The following is a 26,932-nucleotide window of genomic DNA, read 5'->3' on the forward strand; positions in this document are numbered from 1 at the left end:
CAATTTCAAGTGTTTGTTAGTTTTGTATCAAGAGACTCTTACAACAACCAACAACAGCCTCACATTCCATAACTTAATAACCTAAAACAAAGATACATGCACATGCAACATGCAGCTAATTAGATGATCTTAATGACCTGATTAATGAAGTCACATCGTTTAATGCATTAACTTCATCAGTAATCTTCATCCCAGAGATCTTTGATGAAAATGCCTATTGTTTTATGGGCTGTTCCTGCTTTCCAAACAAAGGAGAATGAAGGAGATCTTTGTGTATTCCCATGGCTTTGGCCTTCTAAGCAAGAACACATGTGTTCCCATAACACAGTTAATAAGCAGTGCAGCACTATTCCTCAAGAGGCCAGATGTGACATGCAAATAGCAAACATGCTCAGCAGCTCCAATGAATGCTCAAATGAATCAACAACAAAAAGTTGTTTCAGCCTCAGTAAGATTTTGCCGCTCTCACAGCCAAGCAGTACATCCTCGCGGTACTTTTCTACAAAGGCAAAATACAGTACATGCGCCCACACTGGAACTGAGAAAAAGGCTTTTCTTTCAGTTGAATTTCATTGATTTCACATCAGTCTTCACGCTCTATTTCTGTTTTTGACTTTTGGCCAAAATCCATCTGTCACAGATCATAGTCTAAAATTTAGACCCCAGATTTTGATGTCTAGTTATTGTGGTGTCTGCTTTATCAGCATAGAAAATCAGTGCTGTACATTTTATGCATATGTAATCTGTATCTTGACAGGTCCAGCTATATAAAAAGGTGGAGCAGGAAGTTGTGGATGTGTGCCTTGGCTTGCAGCATCTTCATGGCTCCGCTCCTTCAGTACAGAGTCCAGACCATAGGCGTCCTGCTTCCCTCAGTGAGATTCATCAGGAGGGTTTTACTGGTAGGTGCATAGCTTATGGTCTATAATGAGAACTTTGGAAGACCTGCAAGACATTTTGCCTGCTGTAAAACTGAAGGAAGCAAAGCGTGCCAGATAGAAATGACCAGCATATTGTGTTTTTGATGATGGCCCTGGCATCCTCTTGACAGCTTTTCTCAGAAAGACTTCAGCATCTGGTTGGACATTCATGCTGGCCTTAGCTGGTCTTTTCAGCTTGGAAAGTACATATATTTTGCAGAGGTCCCTATGGTTTGTTTGTTGTTTTAATGTGTTTCTGGAAAAATGACAAAAAAGACTTGTAGAATCGTGGCATTTAATACAATTTTTATTTTTATGGATTATTAAATTATTTTTGAGTGTGTGTTGTACTACAATTCTCTGACAAATATTTTGGCCAAATTTCTAAGTTTGAGCATTGCTGTGAAACACAGAACTTTTAACTTTGGACTAGTTTTTGTACAATTTGTATTTCTTTTTTCAATCAAATCAGAACAAAAAATTTTTTTACATTTAAATCTGCCACCAAAAAAAAAATTATAAAGAAATAAAATATACATTTTATCAAAACACAAAAATCGAATCTATTTGTAATGTATTTCTAGCTCAGCATTAAACTAAACATAATTTTGGTCATGATAGTTAAGCTAAAGATAGTGTAATATGCAGTACAATGCAAAAGTTTAGAAATTGAGAAATAACCATAAATTAGCATTAAAATGTAAATTTAATGATGGATAAAAAAACACCTGAAAGTAATGAGATATAATACTCTTCAAAAGTATAGAGTCACTAATATTTTGTAATGTTTTTGAAAGAAATCTCTCATGCTAATCCAGGCTGCATTTATTTGATCAAAATGCTGTAAAAATATATAATGAAATTATAAAATATTACAATTTATAAAAGGATTTCAAATTCTTTGTTGAACATAATTTATTTGAAAAAGAAATCTTCTCTAACAATGTAAATGTCTTTACTGGCTTTAAATCGTTGAATACAAGTATTAATTTCTTCCAAAAAATAAATAAAAAAGGAACCTAATGCTAGTGAAAGATGACATTGTATAACCCTGCACACAAGAAGTCTGTATAATTCCAACCACTATCCATTTTTAACCAGTGCACAGAAAAAAATATTGTTTATATGAGCATGCCATTTAGCATTACAGATGTGTCCAGGGAAGAATGTGCTCAGACCAGTGAGCCCCGTCCACTCCCTTCCTCATTTCCCTTTACCCATCATTTACACTACGCACTATTTCTGACATCAGCTGTTCCGACGAGCTCAAAAGAGCAGTGTTTGCGCAGTCACTGGGCACCCACTGTGGGCAAGCGGCCACCCCACGCATGTCTCTAACACTCCAGAACCTTTTCCATTCCAGCCGCTTTTCCTTCAGATGCTTGAGACCGAGTCAAGAAGCTGTCAGACAGCGCAGGGCTCCTTTAGTCAACACCTGAAGTGAAAATCCATGAGGGCAGTCCGCACTAATTGCCTCAGACTGCTCGCGATTTTTCTAAGCGATGTAGAAGGCAGACAGAAGCCACATATATTTCTGTCTGATTCTGACGAAAAAGAAATAACTACACTATGTGTTTCAAATGAAGAATAACTATGAGAGATGTTTCACATGAGCAAGCCAAGGTGAAAGCATCATTCATTCTGACCTTGATCAATCAGGAAGAGAGAAGAAATTAAACAGAAATGTTATGGCATTGACTTCTTGATCGGTTTTAACATTTAAAAGCGCATTAACAGGTTGTAATTCTCTCAGTGAACCCAGATTATAATAATGAGCAAGACTTTACACAGTTTTACAACACATCATGTGATATGGGTTTTAAAGTGCTATCCAGTCATATAATATGTATCGTGTACTATCATGTTTCGTTTTTCACTCTCAATAAAATATTGTTCTTTTTTAGAAACATATTGAAGTTTTTGGTATGTTTCATCATCTCCCAAAATCCCTTAGTAGACTGCAACAAATAAACAATATTGAAATATAAAATTGATAACTTCAATAGATAACTTGATCTTAGATGTACAGGACCATTCAAAAGTTTGAGGTTTTAGTGAAGCTATATCTGGAAGATTTATCTGAAAAAAAAACAATGATAATAATAATAATAATAATAAAACAGTAATGTTATGAAATATTTCCAATTTCATTTGTTGTTTTTCTATTTTAAATGTAAAATGTAATTTAATCTTGTGATGGTAAGGCACATTTTTCAGCAGCCGTTACGCCAGGCAGGTACTTTTGATAACACTCCCCCAAAAAAATCCCATTAGGTTCCATTAGTTCATGCATTAACTAACATTAATTAGCAATGATCAGTATTTGTTGCAACATTCGTTTATCCTTGTTAGTGTTAGTTATAAAAATACAACTGTTCACTGTTCATGTTTGCTTAGGTCCATGAAATAATGTTAACTGATACATTTGGTTTTAATAAAGTATTAGTAAATATTGAAAATAACATTGGGTAAGATTAATAAATGTTTCCAAAGTATTTTTTCATGTTGACTAATGCATCTAACTAATGTTAACAAAGAGAACCTGAATGTAAAGTGTTACCAACGTTGCCATCAATGTTGTTTGAGTTTATATCGAAATCTTAATATCGAAATACTTGATTGCAGGAGACTTAATCAAAGTATCCTTTTGCTTTCCATTTAATTGCACTGCTGTCTCGGAGAAATAACTGTGATGTAATGATAAACAGATCTCTCTTTTTTCTCTGTGGGTTTACAGCTTACCCTGAGGAAGATGAATCCTATAGCAGAGCCTTATCTCTGGAGCAGCCCCGCAGACACGGCAGCATCAGCCTCCACCACCATCTGCACAATAACAAGCTCAGTCAGCCGAGGTGAGGATCGCCAGTCACAATACATGACCAGGAACATCAGGATACTGTATAGGGCTTTTCACACCACGCTTAACCCTGAGCAGTGCTGGATAGGTTACTTACAAATTACCGATTACAGATTACATGATAAAAATTGTAGCTAGTAATGTAATCTAGGTTACTCATTTTTGTTAATTTATTCGGACTACTTTTTAGATTACTTTTTTTTATTTTTCCACTCTAGATTAATAATTACTGCTTAATAATTTTTTTTAACCAGTGATACTTTTTCAGGATTCTTTAATTAATAAAAAGTTAAAAAGAAGAGCATTTGTTTAAAATAGAAATCTTTTCTAACAATATACACTACAGTTATTCTTTCTCTTTTTTTAAAGAAATTAAAACTTTTATTCAGCAAGGATGTTAAATTGTTAAGAAGTGATAGCAAAGATTTATATTGCTAGAAAAAATGTATATTTTCAATAAATGCTGTTCTTTAGAATTTTTTATTCATCAAAGCATCCTGAAAAAGTCGATTAAATCAGCATATTAGAATGATTTCTGAAGGATCATGTGACACTCTCCTGGAGCGATGGCTGATGGAAATTCAGAGTTGCGTCACAAAAATAAATAATATTTTAAAGCATATTAAAATAGAAACCATTATTTTATATTGTAATAACATTTTGCGAGATTACTGTTTTTTTTCTGTGTTTTTGGTCAAATAAATGCAGCCTTGATGAGCATAAGAGACTTTAGAAAACATCACAAGTCTTACTGATCCCAAACTTTTCACTGGTTGTGTAAACTTTACAGTAAATTCCCATTGCTTTTGTGAAAAAAGGGATATTTAAAGGGATAGTTATTCCCAAAAATTCATTCATAACTTACCTCATGTTGCTCCACAACCATAAGACCTTCGTTCAACTTCGAAAATAAAGATATTTTTGAAGAAATCCAAGATCTTTCTGACCCTCCATAGACAGCAACATCAGTAAAATATTCCATGTGACATCAGTGGTTCAACCGCAATTTTAAGAAGCTACGAGAATTTCTTTGTACACAAAGAAAACGAAAATTATGATTTTATTCAACTAAATTTCTCCTTCGTGTCACCCTAGGGAAACATTACTATGAGTACCACGATGCATGCGTTCGTCTGCATGTAAACAAGGCACAGCGCATGTGCGTTCTACGTCAGCAGAATCAGGTGCATGCATTGTTTACGTGCAGAAGTACTCCTCATAATGGTGGAAGATGTGATTTGGAGAAGAATTGTTGAATAAAGTCATTATTTTAGTTTTCTTTGCGCACAAAAGGTGTTCTCGCAGCTTCATAACATTACGATTGAACCTCTGATGTCACATGGACTATTTTACCGAAATCCTTACTATGCTTTCTGGGCTTGGGAACATTTTAGTTGCATTGCTGTCTATTCAGGGTCTGAAAGCTCTTAGAATTCTTAAAATTATCTTGCATTGTGTTCCAAAGATCTTATGGGTTTGGAACGACATAAGGGTGAGTAATTAATGACAGAATTAGTATTTTTGGGTGAACTATTCTTTTAAGTGCGCTGCTGTGTATTGGGATGGTAATGAACTTTACATTTACATTTATTCATTTAGCTGACGCTTTTATCCAAAGCGACTTACAATTTCTATATATGTCAGAGGTCGCACGCCTTTGGAGCAACTAGGGGTTAAGTGTCTTGCTCAGGGACACATTGGTGTCACAGACACAGGTCTCTCTCACAAAAAAAGGCATGTGTCTTATCCACTGCGCCAACACCACCACTTTAAGTTCAAATGTCAATTTATTTATTTTTTTTCATATAGACCAGATATAGAATGTCAAATATGCATTTTAGCAAACATACAGCATGGAAACATCTAGTTTTCTTCTTTGATACATATGGGAGCAATTTTATGTGGGTCTAATTGGCTATTTGTCACTGACTGAAGGACTCCATCTGCGGTGCATATATGTGAGTCAACCACAGCAGTTAGCAACATGTGCTTATGAAGTGAAACATGAAAACAGCACAGCCGATGCGATGGGAGCAAATCGTCCCTGCCCTCAGAACGAAGACATTATGAAGTGTGGCAACACGTGTTTCTTCAGTAGAAAAATATTATTATTATGCATTTGGATGGGTCTTTTACAGCACACAGTTAACCCATGACCCGTTCTCTAAGTCTTACTGTTGCGCTGTCACGCAAATATGTGCCGATTGTGTAGGGATTCGATCTGATCTGAGATCATAAGGATTTCTTTTGCGATTGTGGTCACTATAATTCAGTCCTTAGGAACGGCGGTAATGATTCTTCTCATTATTTCATTTTTTATTGCCGTTGTTAAAGAAGTGTATTGTTATGCTGTCACTCACCACAAACAGGCAATGTTTGTTTCTGAACGTTTGCTTATCCAGATGCGTCCGGAAAAGAGAAACATGCCATGACTCGATTTGTGTAAACAACAATTACTCTTGAGGTGATGTGACAAAAAAACAGCACAGCAAGCTCTGTGGCTGTAAACAGGAAATGTGTTTTATCAAATAACAAAACATCTCACCAGAACCTACTTAACACTTCACGCACACTCTCGATTGCCAGCTATCCTGCGCTTGACTGTGTGACAGAAACACTGAAGGCTTAGGTTTGTGGTCCCACAACAGAAAACTAGATTTTTTTTCCCCAAATGGATTTTAAATGATATTATACATTTTATAACTAAATTAGTCTTTCCTAACTCCTGCCATCAAAATCTGATCCCATTGCAAAATTTGTTTCGTTTGGCAGAAAGTAAGCATTTAGGAGACTTTGCTTACTGAGTATTGTTGCTATTTCAAATCCCTGTTATGAAATGTGAGATTTTGAACGATGTGCGGTTTATTTTTGTGTAAATGTGCGTGAATGCTGATGGACTTTCTTTTAAAGCAGTTATCAGATGTTATCATTTGGTCTTTTATCAGTTATTAGCCATTAGATTTTCTTGACAAAAGAATCATTCTGTTCGATATGTATGAGACTTGCAAAAGCTGATTTTAGCATTTATATGCATGCAGTTTTATCATACTATAAATAGGACTTTTTGTACTAATTATTATTTATTTGTACTGTATTTTTTGTAAAATTATTATATCATATCACCACTTAAAATGAACTACTGAAAACTAAAAAAAGTTATACACTACCATGCATACGCTTGGGTTCAGCAAGATTATTTTAAAGAAATGTTTATTTCATTTAAAAAAAAATTTCTTTTCGCAAGAACACATTCAGTTGACAATAAAACATTTACAATGTTACAAAAGATTTCAATTCCAAATAAATGTATCACAGTTTTTGCAAATATAGTAAGCAGCACAGCTGTTTTCAACTTTGATAAATAATAGGAAATGTTAAGACACCGGAGTTATGACTGTTGAAAATTCAGCTTTGCCATCCCAGGAATGAATTACAGTTTAAAATACTGTATATTCAAATAGAAAACAGTAGTAATTTTTCACAATATTACTGTTTTTACTGTATTTTTAATGAAATAATAAATAAAGCTTCTTTATGAAGCATAAAAATCTTCTTTCAAGAAGTAACTCTGTATTTAACCTATTTAAATTTTAAATCATGATATTTATAAATGTAAAAATGCTCATGGACAAGTATTAAATCTAAAAATGATCATTGGCGAGTTGGTAATATATGTTTCCTGCCCATGCAGTTCACTTAAACATTAGTGTACCTGCTGTTTTTATATAAAGTATGATGACTTCATGATGCATTAGAGTGATTTTGGAGCTCCTTTAGTAGTCGAAGCAATGTTTGCTAGCAGTAATAACTTTTCGTTCACCTGTGAGTTTAAAAGGAGGACTGTTGGATCCATAAAATCTTTTCCAAGATGAAAGTTCCTGCCCTGTAAAGTTGAGTCATTTCATTCACTTATTTAATGAGCTCCTCAAACATGACAGGATACCTTACCCAAACGTCTTTAAGCAGGTCTTTCACTGCAGTGTGTTAGCTGAAAATAACACGCTGTCAACCAAGAGGAAGATCAGTGTGATGGGTAAATTGGGATTTTTAAACGCTGCATGAAAGATTCCTCTCATTCCAGCCTAAGGGTGCGTACAGGCAGCTGGCTGTGATTAGTGTGTATAGAGAGGCTCGCTGTAAAAATATGAAGAGTGGAGCTGTTTTCTGAGTTTTGTGCTGACAGCCGCCCTATTGGGACACAGCCCTCTGCTCCACACACATGGCAGCGCTGCAGGGCTCTCCCACACTCACACACACACACACACACACACACACACACACACACACACACACACACACTCACACACACACACACACACACACACACACACACACACTATGCTTATCTGCCTCACTTATGCTGTGAAGCCCTGTGATAGGACACAGCACTACCAAGCACAAGGTGGATTTTGTGTTATTTTCGACAGTTTTATTATTTTATTTTTTTGTGGCTGATATCATTTATAATATGGGTCAGTTACATTCAAAACAAAGTAAAAATGTTATGTTCAAAAACATCACGTCCCAAATTCTGAGTATAAAGAAAACCAAAAGAAGAAAGCATTGTCTTGAACTCCTGGTCCTGTACACATCTACAAAACAATGTCAAAATCATTAAATTAATAAGAGCAGTAAAATAAATTAGATAGATAAAACAAAAACAAAAAAATGTAATACAATCAACAGTATTAAAATTCACATAAATAAAATAACAATGAAATGTAATGAAACAAAAAAGATTACAAAATATAAATATTAATGTAAACAATGAAACAAATATTAAATAATAATAATACCTTACAATAATAATTATTACACATATGGACAAACCCATAAATTACCTTCTACAAATGGAAATATATATCCTGAAATATGTCAACTTTACATAAAATTTCATAGAAAAAAAAAGTTCTATAAATGTTAAACAAAGTGCAGATGTAAACTTATATTTTTGGAGTACCACAACTCATCAGCAGTTTATCATTCATATTATCAATGTTGTGCATATATTGTATATTGAATGTGTAATGAAATATTGCAGCTGTTCCATGTTTTCATACTTCTAAGTTTTCTTAGGTTTCCTTTTCTCTGAGATTTAATAAACACTCTTTTAAAGCGTATATGAATAAGTGAATGAATACTTATATCTCTTATTCACACTGTAGGGTATCTACACCATAGCACAATATTTAAAGAGGAGGTGATAACATTTTGTTCAAAAATTGTCCTAATTTTAAAGATAACTATTTTTCTCTGAATGTGTAAAAATGACTGCTTAGTTATCACTGGGATGTAGCTCTGTTTAAGCAGATGTGAGTTATATTGACAAAAGCATCTCCAATGCTGATGAATAACACAAAAGGGCCTCTCTGTAAGGGATCACGTCATTTAAATGAACACTGTGCTCCGCATAAAGTGCATCATGATGCTTCATTGCTGGCTAGTTACTGGGCTCTCAAGAGGAATGAGTTATCAATGGTTACATTCTTTCACTGCTTACTGATCTCTACATAGTTGGAGTAATATATTATTCATGACCACAACTTTTAGGTACAATTTGTTTGCGAACTGTTTGTTTTGTGTTGTGTGAGACAATCTTTTCTGAGGTTTTTACATAATCATTTTAGCAGTTCTTGAATTTGACATACACTAGAATGTATAGAATAGAATGTAGTAAATATTAAAATAAAATGTAGATAGCTTTGTAATTTTATAAATTGTTGTAGAGTATAAAATACCATTAAATAAACCATTTAAGGGAAGTTTAGTGCATGATTATGGACATGAATGCATGAATTTGAAAGCATCTGCTGGGTTATTTCAGACTTTCTCCACTGGTTTGTGGAATCAACCTGGTCAGTGGTACCAATGAGGTTCAGTGTGTCTCTGGCAAACACAGCTCCTTCCCAAACCCACATCAAAAACTCAACCAGATGTTTCATGAAGTACCAGTAAATCACCATGGTAAGAAAGCTATTCTGTGTTACCTTCATTAATGTTAAAAAAATGAAATAAAATGGTGCAAGGCATTCTTCACTCTGCTGCTTTATACTCCCAATATTTCCGCAAACTGACAACTTGTTGGCACTCATGCTGGAATATGCATTAACTTTACAAAACACAGCAGCGTTAGTCAGCAAAGTAAGTCTGGGACAAATACCTCCTTCAACTGATTTTACAGCCTGTTTCAGGAAGGCCTTCATTTACGGGAACAGAGCATCTCATGAAGAGGCTCATTGTTGCTGTTAAAGATTTATAGTTGCATTTGCTTGTTTCCCATTGTCTACGTGGTTAGTTTATAATAACAAGTGGTAATGATTTAAATCTGGCTCTGTTAAATCAGTGTTCTACGACAGCTCGAAAACCACTAAATTAGATCATTTAATCAGATCCATGTGCATGTTAACTGGGTCTAAGCAGAAAAAAAGATGATTAGACCCATTTGTAAACAAAATGTGAATTTTTTTTTTTTTTATGCTCCATAAATCCTTTAATTAAATATTGAGGTGGTTTAATTTTAAGAAGATGTTTGGTCTTTTTTTTATTGGGGGAATATAAACTAATATGAAGTATCAAACAGCAATAAAATGTGTTTAGCTAATTCTGCACTTTCTGTGTCTGTGTCTAGTTTTTCAGGCCACTTTTAATCGAGTTGAGCAGATTTCCAGCAATGGAAGAGATGATCTGCATAATTTTGACCAAAATGGATTTCCTTTTACGTGTGTGAACTCTTCTGGTAAGTGTCCGCTTATGTCAGTCAGCTCTTTGCCTCTATCTCTGGTTCAATTCTGCAACCTCTCTCTATGTTGGCAGGCTACAGTCTATCCCAGGACATACAGTCGGGGGGTAATCGCCTCACTCCCTGTCCCGTTCCAGTTGGGATCTATGAGCGCTGCCTCAGTCAGATCTGTTCTCTCTAGACTTTAGACACACCTTCGGTCCACTGCACCTGAGAGCAGCAGCACAGGAACAACAGGAAAGCATGGGCCTTTGAGGAAGTGCAGTTCTGAATCAAGACTCTTTAAAGAGAACTGTATGAGGCAATATCCTCTGAGAGTTTCCTCGAGCAGTGCATCAAAAATCAGAGAAACTCCTCAGATCGGACACTGATGATGATGTTACAGCCTTGTGTTTTAATGTTAAATAGACACTGTACTTTTCTCTTTAAGTGTGCACAGAGAATGTGGAGGAGAGATGCTGTTTACATTGAGTTGGTAACATGACATTTCTTGGTTTTATTATTATTATTATTTCTTGGTGTATTTTTTAAGCATTATATTCTATCTTATAATATGTGATGTTAGTGTCACCTCATACGATGTAACATTTTGCTTTCTTTCTCAATTAAATTAGAGAAAATGTAAGAAAAAAAGAGCATCCCACTTATGTCTGTGCAGGTTTTTCTAGGTGTTTGACCTTGAAATGATCGTCTGCTGGCTAAAAGAAGAAACTACTAGAAGAATGCTGCCATCTTGTGCTTAACTCGAATATAACGCCTAGTTAGAATATAACGCCTAGAATATAACGTTAGTTTTGGTTTACTTTTGACAAAAAAAAAAACACTGATTGTTATTATTATATTATTCTTAAGTTGTAAAGTTGTTTTTCAGCTCTTGGTGCGATTTTTAAGAATTATCAATTATCTTTAGGCTACTTTCTCACTGGGGGCTTTAATACTTTCAGGCTAAGCGCGATTTTCTGTAAAGTTGCTTTGAAAAAGAAAAACATTATAAAAAAGCACTATACAAGTAAATTGACAAATTTCAGTGCCGTGAACAAGTAGCTAAACGTCAGCTCTCTTAAAGAGGTAAATAACATACAAAAATCTTGACTATTTGCGATTGGAAAGTCAACTTAAGTGATAAATACTCACAATTTACATACAGTAGGCTAGCACGGGTGTTGTTGCTCTGCGAGTGTCTCTAGCGAAGTGGTTTGTGGACTTTTATCTAACTTTAGGGTTAACTGGAACGTTGTTTAAAATGCTGTTGAAATTAATATCCTGTATAGTTATATATAAAATAAATATACAGTTTTAAGAGTCTCCCCTCCGTAACATTCAAGTCATTAATACGGGGATCAGACCCCACAGTAGGCCTATGATGTAGCCTTAATGAAGGAGATCTGCCTTGCCAGGTAAGTTTATTTCCCTCGCTGTATACACACACACACTGTCCCTCTGCATCACACACACAGGAAGCAGAATTTGCACATTCCAGTCGGTGTTGTGTCGATCAAGACACACCCAGCTCGCGCGCGCGCACACACACACACACACACACACACACACACAGAGACTGTACAGTAGAGAGCGATGGGACTGCTGCTCTAAGCGCTTTGTGTTGCGGTGATCTGAATGAATGACAGCTCCACCAACAGCTCACAATAATGACATCGGAAGGTAAGCGCCACTTTTAACACTTCACTGTTGCTCTGGAACGATTGCACCCATTGTATTAAATTTTAGTAAACTTAAAGTTGCTTCGGTAAAAACTTTGTACATGAAGAGGGCTGCTTTAGTCCTTCGTTTATGAATAATAAATGTGTTGACCGTTTCTGTCATCGGACTGTGTTTTGTATTAATTTATTTTTGTTTTATGTTATTAGCTAAGCAGACGCACTGAGAAGTTTCGCTCGAGTAAAATAAAATATCCTCTATCTGAGAGGAAACTGCTGGAACTGGGTGTAACAGTGCACATTGTTCTGCCATGAGATCATGTAGGATAGGTTTGATCATACCCATCGCTTTAAACCATTAGAAAAAACTTGTATTTAGCATAACATCCCCCCACTATCAATACCGTTTAGTTGGAACAAACGTTGCTCCAAGTACCTTTAACCTCAAAGAATCGATCTTCCTTGCAGAATATAGACTATGGATAACTCAATCAGCCAAAATGACTGTTAGCTATGGTTTTAATTTTTTTTCTTTATTCCACAGATCTCATTTTTATGGGCCCGAATGTTTAGTAATTTCTCTTTTTAAGCAAACTCGTGTTTTCATGACTAGACAGTTAGGCCTACATCTATAAATAAATTTTTGAATCCCTCAGCTCCTCTCTCCTCACAAAGACTGGACTTGTTTTATTAATATTTAGTTTTTTTTTTTAAAGTACACTGTAATAGCTGAAAGGATCTAGTTGTTTGTTTGGGTCAAGGTTTCTGTGATGGCCTGGTTTAGGCTTACAGGATAGAACATATAATTGGCTCATTATAAAACAATATAGATGATGAAACTTTTCAATCGTGGTTGAAAAACAAACCTGTTTGAGTGTAAGAGAGATCAAAATGTAGGTGATTGTTAGGGCTTGCTTGCTGAATATTGTTTCTCTCAGTCACAGAAAATCTTGAGACTGGTGTTGGGTAAACAAATAGCAGTTGATGATATCGGAACTAAAATGAGTTTCAGCAGTATTGAATGCAAGGCTGGATTGGCCTGGTTCCTCTTCCCTCGTTCCTGATGTGGATAGTCTGTGTTGTCAGGGGGTTTGCACATTCCTCTCTCATTGTTTACATCAGGAAAGTCTGATGCCAGGCATATACTTGTGGGGGAATGAAAACATGTACAGTCCTCTCAGCAGGCGAAAAGATATTGGAGCAAAGTTCTCTTCAAGATAACAGAAGCATTCTCCTTTTTGTGAAACTAATCATAAAAAAAATGTTTACCAGTAGTCTAAAAGTATAATTTTTACTAATGAATGTAGAACATAAGCAATAGTTTTTAAGGATATATTGTTGCATGCATTTGTGTTTCCATATCTTTAGAAATTAAATAACACATGAACAGCCAAGCACTTATTGTTACTCATGAAGCTAATCAAAGGATGTGAGTGATAGCCTATATTTGTTCAGTTCCCAACCAGCCGTGAGCTGCATGCTTGCCAGATAAGATGTTTCTCTGTGAGGTGTGGACTCCTGATCCCCGACTCCCCTCATCACCATGCCACCTCTCACACAAGTGACAACAGTGCAGAAGCCCCAGCCGTGTTGCTATGCTGCTCAACCTGAGCGAGCAGATCCCTGGAGGTCAAGCTACAACAGAACAGAAAGAGAGAGAGGATATAATAAGGGTGCATGTGATATTTCACTCTTAAGATGTAGAATCGGATAGTCATTTTTTGGTTGACAGTGTAAGCACTGTTTTTCTGTAGCACTTTGTGTTTGTTTTAGTGGTCCGACTTGTCAGCATCTCTTATCATCTTTGATATACATTGAAACATTCAATGTTACTGACAGTATCAATATAACTGACAACCTTTTGAGTCCTCCACTGTAAACCAAGTTTTAGTCAAATATATAAATATTGTTTTATATATTTATTGTGTATTTACAAGATACAGGAGAAAACCCATCCCCTTATATGTGTAGACTTTAAAATGAATGCAAATTTTTAGAAATCACATAATATGGAATGTCAGATGTTAGATTAGTACTCTATATTTTAATACAGTAATTTATTTGTGGTTGAATTGTATTGATGGTTTGAGTAAAGGCACAAACAAATTCAGTGTTTCTTAATGACAAATGTTGTTAAGTACCTGCAGTGATGCTGAAATAAAAGCTAAAAAAACAAGAAGATATATATATTATAACAAATGAGATATTATTTCTGTATTGTATACTGTAAATTATATACATATTATATGAATTACATATAATTTTAATTATAAATATTTATAAAAATATATATAATAATTATAATACAATAGTTTATATAAAAAACAGCTGTCCCACTGCAAACAAAATAAAATGTAAAAATGATTAAATAATATTTAAAAATGAAAATAAAATTGAAGGGAACCAAGATTTCACATAAAACATTATAATGTCAAATTATTTAAATGCACTAAGTAAATGTGATGCACACATAAAAATACAGTACAATCATCTTATTAGTTCTGTATGTTATGAGGATTTGTAAACATTAGTTTTAATACATAGTTTTAATAAATTGATGTTTCAGTGTTTTTTTTTCATGAGTGTTTTGTCATTCTGTTTGGTGCCACTCATGATCATGCCACAGTTCACTGTTTAAATATGTTAAGTGTGAAGTTATTTCTTATCCTTGTTTGTTACAGGCCTCGTGTTTTTATGCTGGTTTTGGATTCTCCTAATGCTGCATGTGATTGAAGGAAGCGCTAAGGAATGTGAGTGTCCATCTGCCAGAATTTTGTCTCACTTTCCATCTGAATTACCCAGTGACACTTGCTGCTTGAACTACTCAGGATCCACATTTAACCAGATTCCCTGGGCGGCTTTTTTGTCACAAACACACCTGCAGGTTTTGGACCTGAGTAACTGTAATATCAGTCACATTGATCACAGTCAGGTCGGTGATGCTGTCAGTTCACTGAGGGAGCTGAATCTTGGCCAGAACAGACTGACATCTCTGCCAGATGACTTCCTAGCTAAAGCCTATAGTTTGGAAGAGCTGAATCTGGGAGAAAATCATCTGAAACATCTGCCCAAGCAGTTTCTCCAGAGCTCGGACAAACTACGAGCCTTGATTCTGGGAAGGAACCAGCTGAGCGCTCTACCTCATTCAGCGCTTAAGCCTTCGCTAGAGCAACTGGAGCTCATCGGAAACCACTGGGCCTGCACATGCTCGCTGTTGGAAGGCCTTCAAGGTGGTCCACACACCAATTCCAGCAGCCTTCAGGACCTCGTAGGTAATCTGACCTGTGCCTCTCCTCAGAATCTCGCAAGACGGACTGTTTGGTCTTTGCAGAAAAGTGACGTGTGCCATTTGGCCAACCTGACTGCTCTCTTCATCCTGCTTCCCCTGTTCCTCCTCCTCAGTTTGGTGCTCTGCTGGTGCTGTGGGAGGGAGAAGAAGAGGAAAGACAGCTCATTGTTCAGCGCAACTCGCAAAAGATCCAACAACACCCATTGCAATGGAAGGTGGCCACATGCCAAACTGCCAGCAGGGGAGTCAGCAGTGTCTGTAGACGGTGGAAAGGAGGTCATATTGAAGAACCAGCTGATGCTTCAGCCCTCATCCAACTTGTTAGGCAGCACTCGGGATATTTATGAGGAGGTGGAGATCAAACTAGGCTCTGTGGAGACACTGGCCCCTCTGCCGTCCACTTGCTCCACAGAAGAGACCGCGGGAAAGCAGGACCTGGACACGGTGAGTGTGAGCGATGTGATGAAGGACTCAGCCGATCGGGAGAAGGCGTACCTGACCCAGTCCACTGAATACTACAGCCTGGTTCCAGGGATTGAAATCGAGGACTCCGATCATGGAGAGTATGAGAGTGTGGACCTCTCGTAACAGTAGCCGAAATGGTGTGTTTGACTGAGATACTCAGAGAAGTTTGGGGAAGTCTGAAGATGAGGTCACATTAACCATGTTCTTGGTCAAATTTCATGGGCGAATCCAGTCATTTCAACAAGAATCTGCAAAGAAGATTCCGACTGCTCATCTTGATCACAACTTGCCAACACAAAGCTTCTTGGTTTGAAAGTGAAGTTTGTGTGAGCAGATTTTTGCACAAAAAATTGACTGCTCCTTCATTAAGGATGAAGTTCCCCTTCAGTTGCAAATGAACAGTAAACATTGCTGTTAAAGGAAGTCACCGCGCCGTGTGAAGCCATAACTTTTGCATACAACGTGAATGAATTACTGTTCTGGTGAAGTATCAAATGAAGCTGTTTGCAGACTCAGTCTGTTGCCAAGATAAGCTATCATATAGCTGTCCCCTGGATGTTTTCATTATATTGAGATTTTTATATCTTCGTCCTCTACTGTAATTTAGATAGGAAGTTTTATTATTGTAATATTACTTTGTGTTTCACATTCAGTTACAGTGTTTAGAGTCAATGTATTTGGTGTCACATATAACTTTATATATTGTCATGAAGAGGAAAAGTAATAGTAGAGAACAAGAGAACTTTAAACATGACCACAGTTCAGCGTCTGGTCTTTATCTTGAGTAATCAAATCTGTCCAAATTTGATGTATGACGGACTAACATTTCTCTCCTACACAGAACTTTGCAGGGTTACTGTTTATGTAACTACGTAAATGTTGAAAACAGTGATTATTTAGTCAATACTATCTAGCCTGTTTCCACAGATGACCTCAGCTGATGTAATCATTATTTTGGCTTTGTTAATAATTCATGTATTTTTAACTAGTTTTATAAACTTTTATAATCAAATAAACATAAATAGCTGTACTAGTCAAATGAAGTGGCTTTTAGATAAGATCAGACTGACTCAGCAAGTCAAATTTAACAGAAGCAGATTTCAGTGGAAAGCCTAAATTAAGCAGGAGAGGTGATGTACACCATTCAAAACAAGTAACGCTCAACTTTTACCTACAAAATGACTTATAACTGTGTTTTCATTAATTGAAATAAAGCTGAAATTAAAGCAAATATAAATATTAGATGAAAAGTGAAAACTTAAATGAAAATGAGAGATGTTGCATTGGCATAATGAAATAAAACAGGTTTAAGCTGAAGTACTAAAATTAGTAAAAATGAAATGAAAAGAAATTCAAACTAAAAAAACGAATAAAGATGACAGAAGTACATGATCAACTCAAATTAAAATGAAAACGTAAATATATATATATATATATATATATATATATATAAATGAAGGCAAATTCAAAATAATAATAAATACTATAACCATAGTCCATGTCTATGTCAACAAACCTAGTACAATTTCTAAGGTCAGCAACAAAAAGGTCAGAAAAGAGTGATGGTCAAACAACACTGAACTAAACACGCAGTTTTTGTAATCTTGGGTGCACATAAGTTACACTGGACTTTCTGTATGAATCGATTATGATAACTTCAAACAATCCTAAAAATGATAAATTATATTTCATTGTTGGCTTCAAATAAATGCTTTTTCACATAATTGTTGTTTTGCATGTTTTTGAGACTGATTTTGAACTTTTTAGGTGTTAGTTAATTGGACGACAGACTCTAATCATTGGTTGTTTAACTGACATTGCGAAAACATTTTTTTAATTACACTCAATCCTGAGGGACCAAGTATGAAATGAATATAGCTGTTCCAGAGTCTCACACTGGCCTTCACAAAATCTGCTTGTGTTCCCATAATGACCCAGCCCATTCATTAGAGGCTGAAATCCCTCAGTGGTAATAGAAAGCTAGCTCTGATTCCTCCTGTGTGGGAGTTTGTAATTATAGCATTGTGTTCCTCCGTCCAGTGAAACCTGCAGCGCTGTAATGGCCTCACAGGCATCTCTACCTGCCTGCTGTGGAACAGAGTGGTATATTTTGGGCTCTGTGGGCACTTTACAGTTGTGAAATTTCTATTGTTAAAGCTCGCCTGAAGAGACACAATTACAACTGAGAACAAACACTTGTTCTTTTAGAAAAATGTAATTATTTAAACCATGACTGCAATTATGAACATGCCCTAATAAAATATAAATCAATGTCAAAGCTTTGCCATTTTTAGCAAAATTATTTGTCTGCTTAAAAACCCTCAAGCCTCTCAACAGAGATTTAATTTTTTATTTTTTTAATGACAATTTGTTCCTTTAAGAGAAAAAAGTGATCATATATTATTGATTTTTACTGATTTGTGTGCAAATTTTTAAATAAATTATACATGTTTAACTATGGCTTGATGTGTTTTACATGTATGATTCATCTTACCTAATTGAATTAATCTGGAAGACAAGATATTTAAACCATGTCTCAAGGGGAAGTCTGGGTAAAAAAAAAAAAGTGATCAAGCTTTTGCTTTATTCAACAGTGGAGGGAAGTGGTGTTCAGCTTGTTTGAAGTAAATTGAAGTTCTGTAATGGGCCTCCAAAACTGGAGTAACTCCATACTTTCTTTTCCTTGTAGTGTCTACTGCCCCCTAATGTTTTCTGAAAATCTTTAGCTAGATAAAAATGATTGTAGATAGATATATTCAGTAAAACAACGATCTCTTTTACCTTAATTACACTGTTTGGTTGGATATATTGCATCTCTAGTTGTAAAATGACTTGTTTTGGGTGTTTTTGTCAATGACCAGTTCACATGTGAATGGTTTATGACTGTGATTTGAAAGAGGATTTATAACACAGCTATTTACCAGGTATGTAAATATGTTTGCACTTGATATCATCTACTATTATAATTACTTACGGCCTTCATGAAATACATGTTTTATTGCATATGCTGTATCTTAGAATTCATAAATCCTTTTAATTCTTGTTGTTATTTAATATTAATAACATGCATCACACTCTTAAAAATAAAGGTTATTTTTAGTGGCATCTATGGTTCCATGAAGAACCTTTAACATCCGTGGAACCTTTCCATTACACAAAAGGATTCTTCACACTAGGAACAAAAGTGGTTCTTTTAAGAACTGTTCACTACAGGTTCTCTGGGGAACCAAAAATGGTTATGGAATCACTGCAAAAAGAGAAAACATTTTTTTAAATTATTATTTTAAACAAAGAACTTAAAAGCCAATTTGCAAAATGCACAATCAAGTGAAAAATACCTTGTCATAAATTATAACTATAAACACACAGTAATCATTCATAATGATTAGACCTGTGTGAAACTGATGTTGACCATCAACCTGTTCTTTTTAAACTGGGTTCCCAAACTATAAATCACAAGATGGATTGATAGCTCCACGTTAAAGACAGATATATAAAGGAGAAAACAAGAGGTGTGTTTTCTCTCTAAGAGAAGACAAGCTTGAAGCACTAAGGTAAGAACAACAATTAAAAGTCTATTCTATTTGACAAATGTGTCACAGAATTATGCAAACTTCTTAATTCTTTGAGTGTTTTTCTAGTATTCCACCATGACGGTATCCTACACGCTCAAGGTGGCCAATGCTAAGTTTGGAGGCTTCACAAAGTTACTCTTCCGATGGAAAGGAAGCATTTACAAGCTTCTATACAGAGAGTTCCTGGTCTTCTGTTTACTGTACAGCTTCATCAGTATTCTATACAGGTATCATGACATTAAAAACATTAATAATTCACATTTTATACAATTTCACATTCTTTTGGCTGAAGATTTTTATCCACAGCAAACTATAAGCGAGCAATGTTGAGTGCCAAGTCATAAGAAGATGCCACTTTTTTTTAATGCCAATACAGTTTATACTGAAAGGCCAAGTTTTAAGGTTAGTTAGAAAACTAATTAGTTTTCTATTTAGAGTTCTGTTATTTAAAAAGATATCTTTTTAAATAACAGTTTGATAGACATAGATATGGCCTTGGTTATTTAAGTGCACACATGAAGAACAGTTGTCCCTTCATAACAGAAAATCAATCCATGTTGCATCTTACAGGTGTGTCCTCAATAACGAACAACAGGAGGTGTTTGAGCGACTAGCACGCCATTGCAACAAGTTTGCTAAACTCATCCCTATGTCATTTGTTCTTGGTGAGAATAAATGTTCTTAACATAGCAACATGATATTACTAACTCTCTGGGTTGCTTGTACTAAGTTAAACTTGTCTGTGGTGCTGGTTAGGGTTCTATGTCACCCAGGCATTTCAGCGTTGGTGGGGTCAGTATACAAGCTTTCCCCTGCCAGATAACCTGATGATGGTCGTATCTGGAAATGTCCATGGCACAGATGAAAGAGGCCGTCTTCTGAGGAGAACTCTGATGAGATATGCAAACCTGTCGTCGGTTCTCATCCTGCGCTCCATCAGTACACGAGTACGCAAGAGATTCCCAGCTCTGGAGGACATTGTGGAGGCAGGTAAGAACTTCACATCTGAAAATGTTTGGGAGGAATAGAAGAACTGGATTAATTTTCAAGGTGTTTAACAAATCTCTAATAAAGTATGGAACCTTTGCATTGTTTTCTACAGAATTGCTATTATTTTGGTAATGTTAATTATACAAAACCTTCTTCATACAGGAACAGAAATTAGCTATAACTTGCAGTTCAGTAAGTGAGTCGGACAATGATTCATTAGCTGTTATGATGTATTTAATTCAATTAAGGATTTGTTAGACTGAATCAAACCTAATTCGGATTTATGATATATTCACTAAAAGAACCAGCCCATGAGAGACATCTGATCCTGAGTCAGTCCTCCGTTTAGTAAAGTATGTTTCCGATTCACTAAAAAAACCTGGCCCATGAGAGCCATTTGTTGGAGAACTTTACTTCATATTATCCTGTGACTGAAGCAGACTACCCCATTTTCTTTTCTTTTTAATATGCTCATAAGTGTCACTCAGAACGTTATGAAACCATGTATATAATGTTCTCTGTTGGCTAGCCAGGCATGTCTTCTTTACAATAATCCAAAAGACCCTTTTAGTTTGGAGAACATTTCCCAAAATGCTCTTATTTGATTCCCCAAAGGGGAACATTAGGATAAGGTTCTGTGTTTGTTGGTATTTGTGAAGCTGCCGAGTCTGGTCACTTTGTATGTTTTTAATACACTAAAATGAAGTGGCTCATGAGAATCTTTTATTTGTGAAAGCGGACTAATGTAGTTGTGTGGTATGTTTTTGATTCACTAAAAAAAAAATCAGTTGATAAGAATCATTCATTTGTGAATCAGACTACTCTGGTCATGTATGTTTTTGCAAGGATAACTCAATAAAAAGACATTTCTCACCATTACATTAAATGCAGACTAAGGAAAAATATGAATTATTTTGACTTGGAGGTGAAGTGGAGCAGGAAATACTGAGCCACTGGTATGAGCCATTCCGATTAACTTGATTCCGAAGAATATATCTATCATAGCATGTCATTGTCTTATTCAAAATCAGTGAATTTGTCAGAATTACACTCTGGAAAGCATTTAATTGACATATCATTATTACTTGCAGGATTCATGACCACAGACGAGCTCAAAAAACTAAACCATCTGTACTCCGACTTCAACAAATACTGGATGCCTCTTGCATGGTTTGCAAATCTGGCATCACAAGCGAGGAAAGAAGGGCGTGTGAAAGATGACATAGCTTTGCGACTGCTCATGGATGTAAGTGTTTAAACATGTCAAGATGATGCATGTGTGCCATAAAACCACATGCAATAATTCCTTCCTTTCTTCCTCTTTGTCAGGAGCTGAATAACTATAGATCAAAATGCAGCATGCTCTTCCACTATGACTGGATCAGCATTCCCTTAGTGTACACACAGGTGAAGCTCGTCTAGATCTTTCATGGGTATAGCTCACCATATGCACTTCTGCTCATCTCACTTCTGTTTGGATGCAGGTAGTGACTGTGGCTGTTTACTCCTTTTTTATGTTCTGCCTAATTGGGAGGCAGTTTGTAAAACCCGAAAAACCTGATGAAGACAAAATTCATCTGGATCTTTATGTCCCCATTTTCACTCTACTGGAGTTCTTCTTTTACGCTGGTTGGTTAAAGGTGTGATTGCTAGTATAAGAGCATATTTTGTATTACATAATTGGTTTGATTTCTCTATAATGAATGGGAAACATGTTCTTAAAGGTAGGGGAACTTATTATCAACCCATTTGGAGAAGATGACGATGATTTTGAGACCAACCAACTCATAGATCGCAACATTCAGGTTAGTAAATCAGTACACACATGAATCGATAACTAAATCTATTTCTAAGGATGCACATGTTGTATCATAACCACTTGTGGCAATGCTTTTCATTTAATCTAGGTTTCCATGCTAGCTGTAGATGACATGCATCAAAATATTCCTCTCCTTGAGAAGGACAAATACTGGGTGGATAAGGGACTTTCATATCCTTCAGCTACTATGAAGCCTGTCTTCATGGGTTCCACACATGACATGAGGTACAATGACAGACTGTAACACCTATCCATAATTCAAACATCAAAAAAGATATGTAATATTAATAACACCGACATTTAATAGATCGTAGGCTATATCATTATCCCAGTCATGTACGATGGCTGGTAACTTAACTTTAACAAATAAACTAACGTATGGGCCAAGTATTCAGTATATGGTTATATATGTTTAACTGCAAATGTTATCTGTTATCAAACACAATTACTTAATGATTTCCTTAATGAGGAAACTGAGATTTGAAACTCGTAAGTTGTGATTTACTCTCTTGAAAGGTTAATTAACCCCAAAATAGAAATTATATCATTAATTATTAACCTTCATGTCCTTTCAAAACCATAAGACCTTTGTTCATCTTTGGAACACAAATTAAGATATATTTTATGAAATCCAAGAACTTTTTATCCCTCTGTAGACAGCAACACATCTCTCGGGTTTCATAAAAAAATATCTTAATTTGTGTTGCAAAGATGAACGAAGGCCTTATGGGTTTGGGACAAAATGTGGGTGAGTAATTAATCACAGAATTTAAATTTTCAGGGTGAACTATTCTTAGATTTTGTACATTATTGACTTTGGTATTCTGTATTTATTAGGATACTTGAGGATGATAACGAGGAACATTTACCAACCCCCAAGACTCAAATGCTTGCCATCAACGTGTGGCCGACTACACACAAAATAAAAAAGCAGAAGAACAAGAGCATGCAACAATTATGTCTTTGCTGCCGATCTAAATGTAAGGGCGAGAGCTCGAGGCTTGAACAGTCATCCAAGAGCAGCGTCCCATCACCACTGCAGCATCACATGACTATTCAACACGTCTGCCATGATGAACTCTTGGGGTCACCTGAAACTACGGGACAAGCAAACCAAGAGCCATAGATAAATGTAACTCCCCAGTCAGGGTTTGCTTTACTATTTTTTTTTTTTTTTTTGGGACAGTCAAGGATGAGAGGATACTTTCTGCAATATTTGAACCTTCATCACTGCTTACACTTTCAAAATTGTTCATGTGACAACTTTATTTTAAAGTGTCCTTGTTACTGTGTATTTACATATTTTTAGTATGGAGTAAAATTAACGAAACAACTTACTATCTGGTTAGGATTAGGGTTTGATGCATAATTTATTTCTTATAATAGTAAGTACATGTAACATGCAACAAGGACACCTTAAAATAGTTACCAATAAATTTAGAGAATTTTTAATGTTGTTCTTTTAAAGAATCTTGAAAAAAAAATGCATCAATTTTTCCACAAAAATAAAGACCTGCAAAATTGTTGACATTATTGATAAGAAATGTTCATTGAGAGGCAAATCAACATATTAGAATGATTTCTGAAGGATATTGTGAAGACTGAGGAATGATAGCTAAATATTCAGTTTTTCTGTCAGGAAAACAAAATATGTTTTTCCTTTTACTTACAAGTTTACTTTGATTTAATCATACTTGATAACTAATTTCTTCAAACCACGTAAACCAAAGACTATAGATACTCTGTAGTTATTACAGAGTTTGGGGGATTTTCATTTATTTTGAAGCCATTACTTTCCATGGTTTACCCTTCAAAATAAAACCGGTTAGAGAATACATGCAGTGATGTGTAATTGACTTAAATGTACACAAGTATTGCAATGACTACTTCATACAGAAAATGAAAAGCAGTTTAGCACTTGTTTTTTTTTCTCTGGGAGGTTATAACCAGTTAATGCAGAACAAATGCAGCTGCTTAACTTTCTCAATCCTCCTTTCATTAAAATGTGTACCATGGAAAACAACCAGTGCACACCAGAAACAATTACTGCAAGATGTCATTAAGTCTCTTTTCAGCTAATCCAACTTTCTAATCAAAAGCTTTTTGCAAAACAACTGAACACGGTGTTGTACAAAATGAGAACAGCAAAGACATGAGTTGGGGTATTTTCTTTAATGGTTGTATCAAAGAGAGCTGTACATTTATTTGCCTTTCTTGGCTTTAATCTTCCTCAGGTAAAACTCCAGTTCTTTGCCCTCAAGGACATAGCCATCAGCCCTGCCACACTGTCCTGGTCTGGAAGCAATGCAGGCTGAGAAACACAAAACCGTAGATTAAGAACACAAACTGAAGAGCAGTGTCACTGTAGGCAGCATTTCAGTGGTTATCAGAAATGGTATAACATCAGCACTATTGTGTCAGTAGCAGAACTGGTTAAAGTTTCATCACGATCACATCAAGGTCACATTTAGACCCCATGTAACATGACTTACCAAGAAGCTTCCCCTGCAGGAACTGCTCCTCCAACAGAGGACTGATCTTGCTCTTCTTTCTGCGCTCATCAAACTTCTTTTGGACCTTTTTGGACCTCTTCTTGTTCAAGATTTCCTCTTCCTCAGGGGTCTGGTTTTTCCAACAAATGAATTATTAGCCATATTCATGATCACGGTGCATGTTTTCGGTATTGACATAGTTGTAAGCAACAAGCCTTCCTCAGAGTCTTAAACTGCATCACTTTCATTCAGTAGCAGAACTGGACAATGTTATCATCAAAGAAAGACCACTATTAAAAGACCAAACAATTTAAAGAAAACTGACTGAACTCACCAGCTTGGCACCCTTCTTCCTGCCAAGTGGAAGAGCGTAGTGAGACTCATACCACTGTCTGTAAGGAGTGCTGTCCACAAGGACAATGCAGTTCTTCACCAAGGTCTTGGTTCTCACCAGCTCATTGTTAGAGGCATTGTAGACTACATCAATGATTCTGGTCTTGCGGGTACAGCCTGAAATAATAAAACCGCCTCTAATGAAACATCCAATAATAGCTCAGTGCAATAAAGATCAGGTTGAATGTGTCTTTCTCAGAAAACTAAATGATATCCATCAAGCACATTCAGTAGCAGAACTGGACAGATTTTATCTTCATTGAAAGAGCTACACATATAAGCAGCACAAAACATTTATCAGAAACGTACATTCTGATCCCCATGAGAAGTTGCCCACATCGAGCCTCAAGGCACGGTATTTCTTGTTTCCACCACGTACTCTTACTGTGTGGATGCGGCGAGGTCCAATCTATAGAGAGAGTCATAAATAGGAGTTTATATAATGTGACACACCAATGAAGACATATTTTGAGCTCGGCCATGTGTCAGTGTAACTATGACTAATCCTAACATTGGGAGGTCAAAGATTTTGACCAAAACGGCCAAAAATGACCAACCTAAGGACGTGCTTTCATCACCCACATTGTCGCAAAAAGGTTTCTGATAGCAAGATGCATTTAAGTTAGATTTACCTTGGTGTTTGCGGGAGGACGCCCGAGCTCATATTTCCTTTTCTTGTGGACGGGCTTGCGTTTGCCACCAGTCTTGCGGCGTTTGTGCCAGTTGTCCCTTGAGATACCTTTAGTGTAAACAGATCGAGATGCATTAGAAACCAGTGTGAATGTATGTACACAAATGTTTTCACAGCATACTTGAGTGTTCAGTTCTCCAAGGTGTTTATCCGCATGGAAAATCGGATTCCGCAATTGGATTCATCATGCACACTCAAGCGCATACATTTAACCAACAATTATTTACTTGCCCTCATGTTGTTGCACCCATGTACAACTTCCTCACTGAAGGAACACAACCCTCAGTCATCTTCCCTAAAAACTAACCTTTAGTACAACATGGAAGAGAATCATCCAGGAGTTGAACGAATAAGAATAGTAATGAGAAATTGTTTTTAAAATATTAAATTAGCAATAAGCTAACAATGTAGACGTTATTAGGTCAAACTTCACAAACAACACATTGGTGAAGTTAGTTGAAACCGTCTGCGTCGAGAAATATGAAGCAAACGATGTTGGAAAACATTTACAAGCTAACGTTATCCGATGCTAATGTTGCGCTCGTTAGCTGGCCATGCAGCCTCCAGTGGTCGAGATACTCTACTACCCGTTTAGCCTTGGGTGCTTACTAGTTTCTCATCCAAATTACACTTCTCAACGACAAAATAATATATCTACGAATAAATCCGTATTGTACACATCTCGGAGTACATCTACTAGCCTTTTTAGCACTCTTAACACTGTTCGAGTATAGTACCCCATGCGCGCAGCCATCTTGAGCAACATCTCCAGCCACTTTCCCCATCTCTTCTCGTAAAAACGTTTTCAAAGACATTGAATCGTCCAATTTGCTACTATATTGCTTGAAATCTATCTTTGTGATATAACACTGAGTGAGTTTAATTAACAGCATAATCGGATGAAGCAGATGAAGACGGATTGTTCCAGCGACCAGAATCTAAAAACACGTACCCATTCTCAGGCGCCGGCTAGAAAGAGGGCTCGCAAAGGCTCATGGGAGGTTTCAAGAAACCACATATCGCGAGAATACCGCGAGAGTAGTT

General features: G+C 36.1%; 4 protein-coding genes and 3 non-coding genes across 11 annotated transcripts in view; 3 read left to right on the top strand and 4 right to left on the bottom strand.

Annotated features, from left to right (window-relative positions):
- The window catches only part of LOC132096486 (zinc finger protein GLIS1), a 29,442-nt gene extending 18,298 nt beyond the window's left edge, over positions 1-11,144 (top strand). For 4 of the 5 annotated variants that reach the window (XM_059501871.1, XM_059501872.1, XM_059501874.1 and 1 more), the window contains 4 exons: positions 758-902; positions 3,658-3,772; positions 9,602-9,741; positions 10,406-11,144. In XM_059501871.1, the coding sequence (XP_059357854.1) occupies positions 758-902; positions 3,658-3,772; positions 9,602-9,741; positions 10,406-10,704 (699 nt within the window). In that variant the 3' untranslated portion in view covers positions 10,705-11,144. The remainder of the gene's footprint in view (positions 1-757; positions 903-3,657; positions 3,773-9,601; positions 9,742-10,405) is intronic. The other variant, XM_059501875.1, reaches the window with a different exon arrangement.
- A 900-nt stretch (positions 11,145-12,044) lies between these two features.
- On the top strand, positions 12,045-18,387 carry si:ch211-106k21.5 (leucine-rich repeat-containing protein 26). The gene is made up of 2 exons (XM_059501876.1): positions 12,045-12,178; positions 14,856-18,387. The coding sequence occupies exons 1-2, from the start codon at positions 12,166-12,168 to the stop codon at positions 16,049-16,051; spliced, it is 1,209 nt and encodes a 402-aa protein (XP_059357859.1). The 5' UTR covers positions 12,045-12,165; the 3' UTR covers positions 16,052-18,387.
- Positions 18,388-19,578: 1,191 nt separating this feature from the next.
- Positions 19,579-23,559, top strand: best4 (bestrophin 4). Its single transcript, XM_059500895.1, has 9 exons — positions 19,579-19,730; positions 20,074-20,168; positions 20,260-20,493; positions 21,585-21,739; positions 21,823-21,900; positions 21,978-22,133; positions 22,218-22,298; positions 22,401-22,537; positions 23,150-23,559. The coding sequence occupies exons 1-9, from the start codon at positions 19,579-19,581 to the stop codon at positions 23,436-23,438; spliced, it is 1,377 nt and encodes a 458-aa protein (XP_059356878.1). The 3' UTR covers positions 23,439-23,559.
- A 611-nt stretch (positions 23,560-24,170) lies between these two features.
- On the bottom strand, positions 24,171-24,306 carry LOC132097032 (small nucleolar RNA SNORA47). Its single transcript, XR_009422639.1, has one exon. It is a non-coding gene; the product is annotated as a small nucleolar RNA SNORA47 (small nucleolar RNA).
- Positions 24,307-24,465: 159 nt separating this feature from the next.
- Positions 24,466-26,932, bottom strand: rps8a (ribosomal protein S8a). The gene is made up of 6 exons (XM_059501877.1): positions 26,841-26,932; positions 25,830-25,936; positions 25,507-25,606; positions 25,139-25,314; positions 24,805-24,934; positions 24,466-24,623 (listed from the first exon to the last, which is right to left on the bottom strand). Exons 1-6 carry the CDS (start codon positions 26,842-26,844, stop codon positions 24,514-24,516), a joined length of 627 nt encoding a protein of 208 aa, XP_059357860.1. The 5' UTR covers positions 26,845-26,932; the 3' UTR covers positions 24,466-24,513.
- LOC132097025 (small nucleolar RNA SNORD38) lies at positions 25,020-25,089 on the bottom strand. Its single transcript, XR_009422633.1, has one exon. It is a non-coding gene; the product is annotated as a small nucleolar RNA SNORD38 (small nucleolar RNA).
- Positions 25,677-25,782, bottom strand: LOC132097026 (small nucleolar RNA SNORD46). Its single transcript, XR_009422634.1, has one exon. It is a non-coding gene; the product is annotated as a small nucleolar RNA SNORD46 (small nucleolar RNA).

Source organism: Carassius carassius, chromosome 20 (assembly GCF_963082965.1).
Source record: "Carassius carassius chromosome 20, fCarCar2.1, whole genome shotgun sequence".
NCBI lineage: Eukaryota > Metazoa > Chordata > Actinopteri > Cypriniformes > Cyprinidae > Carassius > Carassius carassius.

Coding starts and splice junctions, on each gene's coding strand:
- best4 (XM_059500895.1), top strand. CDS start 19,579: ATGACGGTATCCTACACGCTCAAGGTGGCCAATGCTAAGTTTGGAGGC. Junction 20,494..21,584: donor GGAGGACATTGTGGAGGCAG/GTAAGAACTTCA, acceptor TATTACTTGCAG/GATTCATGACCACAGACGAG. Junction 22,299..22,400: donor TCATAGATCGCAACATTCAG/GTTAGTAAATCA, acceptor CATTTAATCTAG/GTTTCCATGCTAGCTGTAGA.
- rps8a (XM_059501877.1), bottom strand. Junction 25,607..25,829: donor GTCCTCCCGCAAACACCAAG/GTAAATCTAACT, acceptor CTCTCTCTATAG/ATTGGACCTCGCCGCATCCA. Junction 24,624..24,804: donor CCTGCAGGGGAAGCTTCTTG/GTAAGTCATGTT, acceptor TGTGTTTCTCAG/CCTGCATTGCTTCCAGACCA.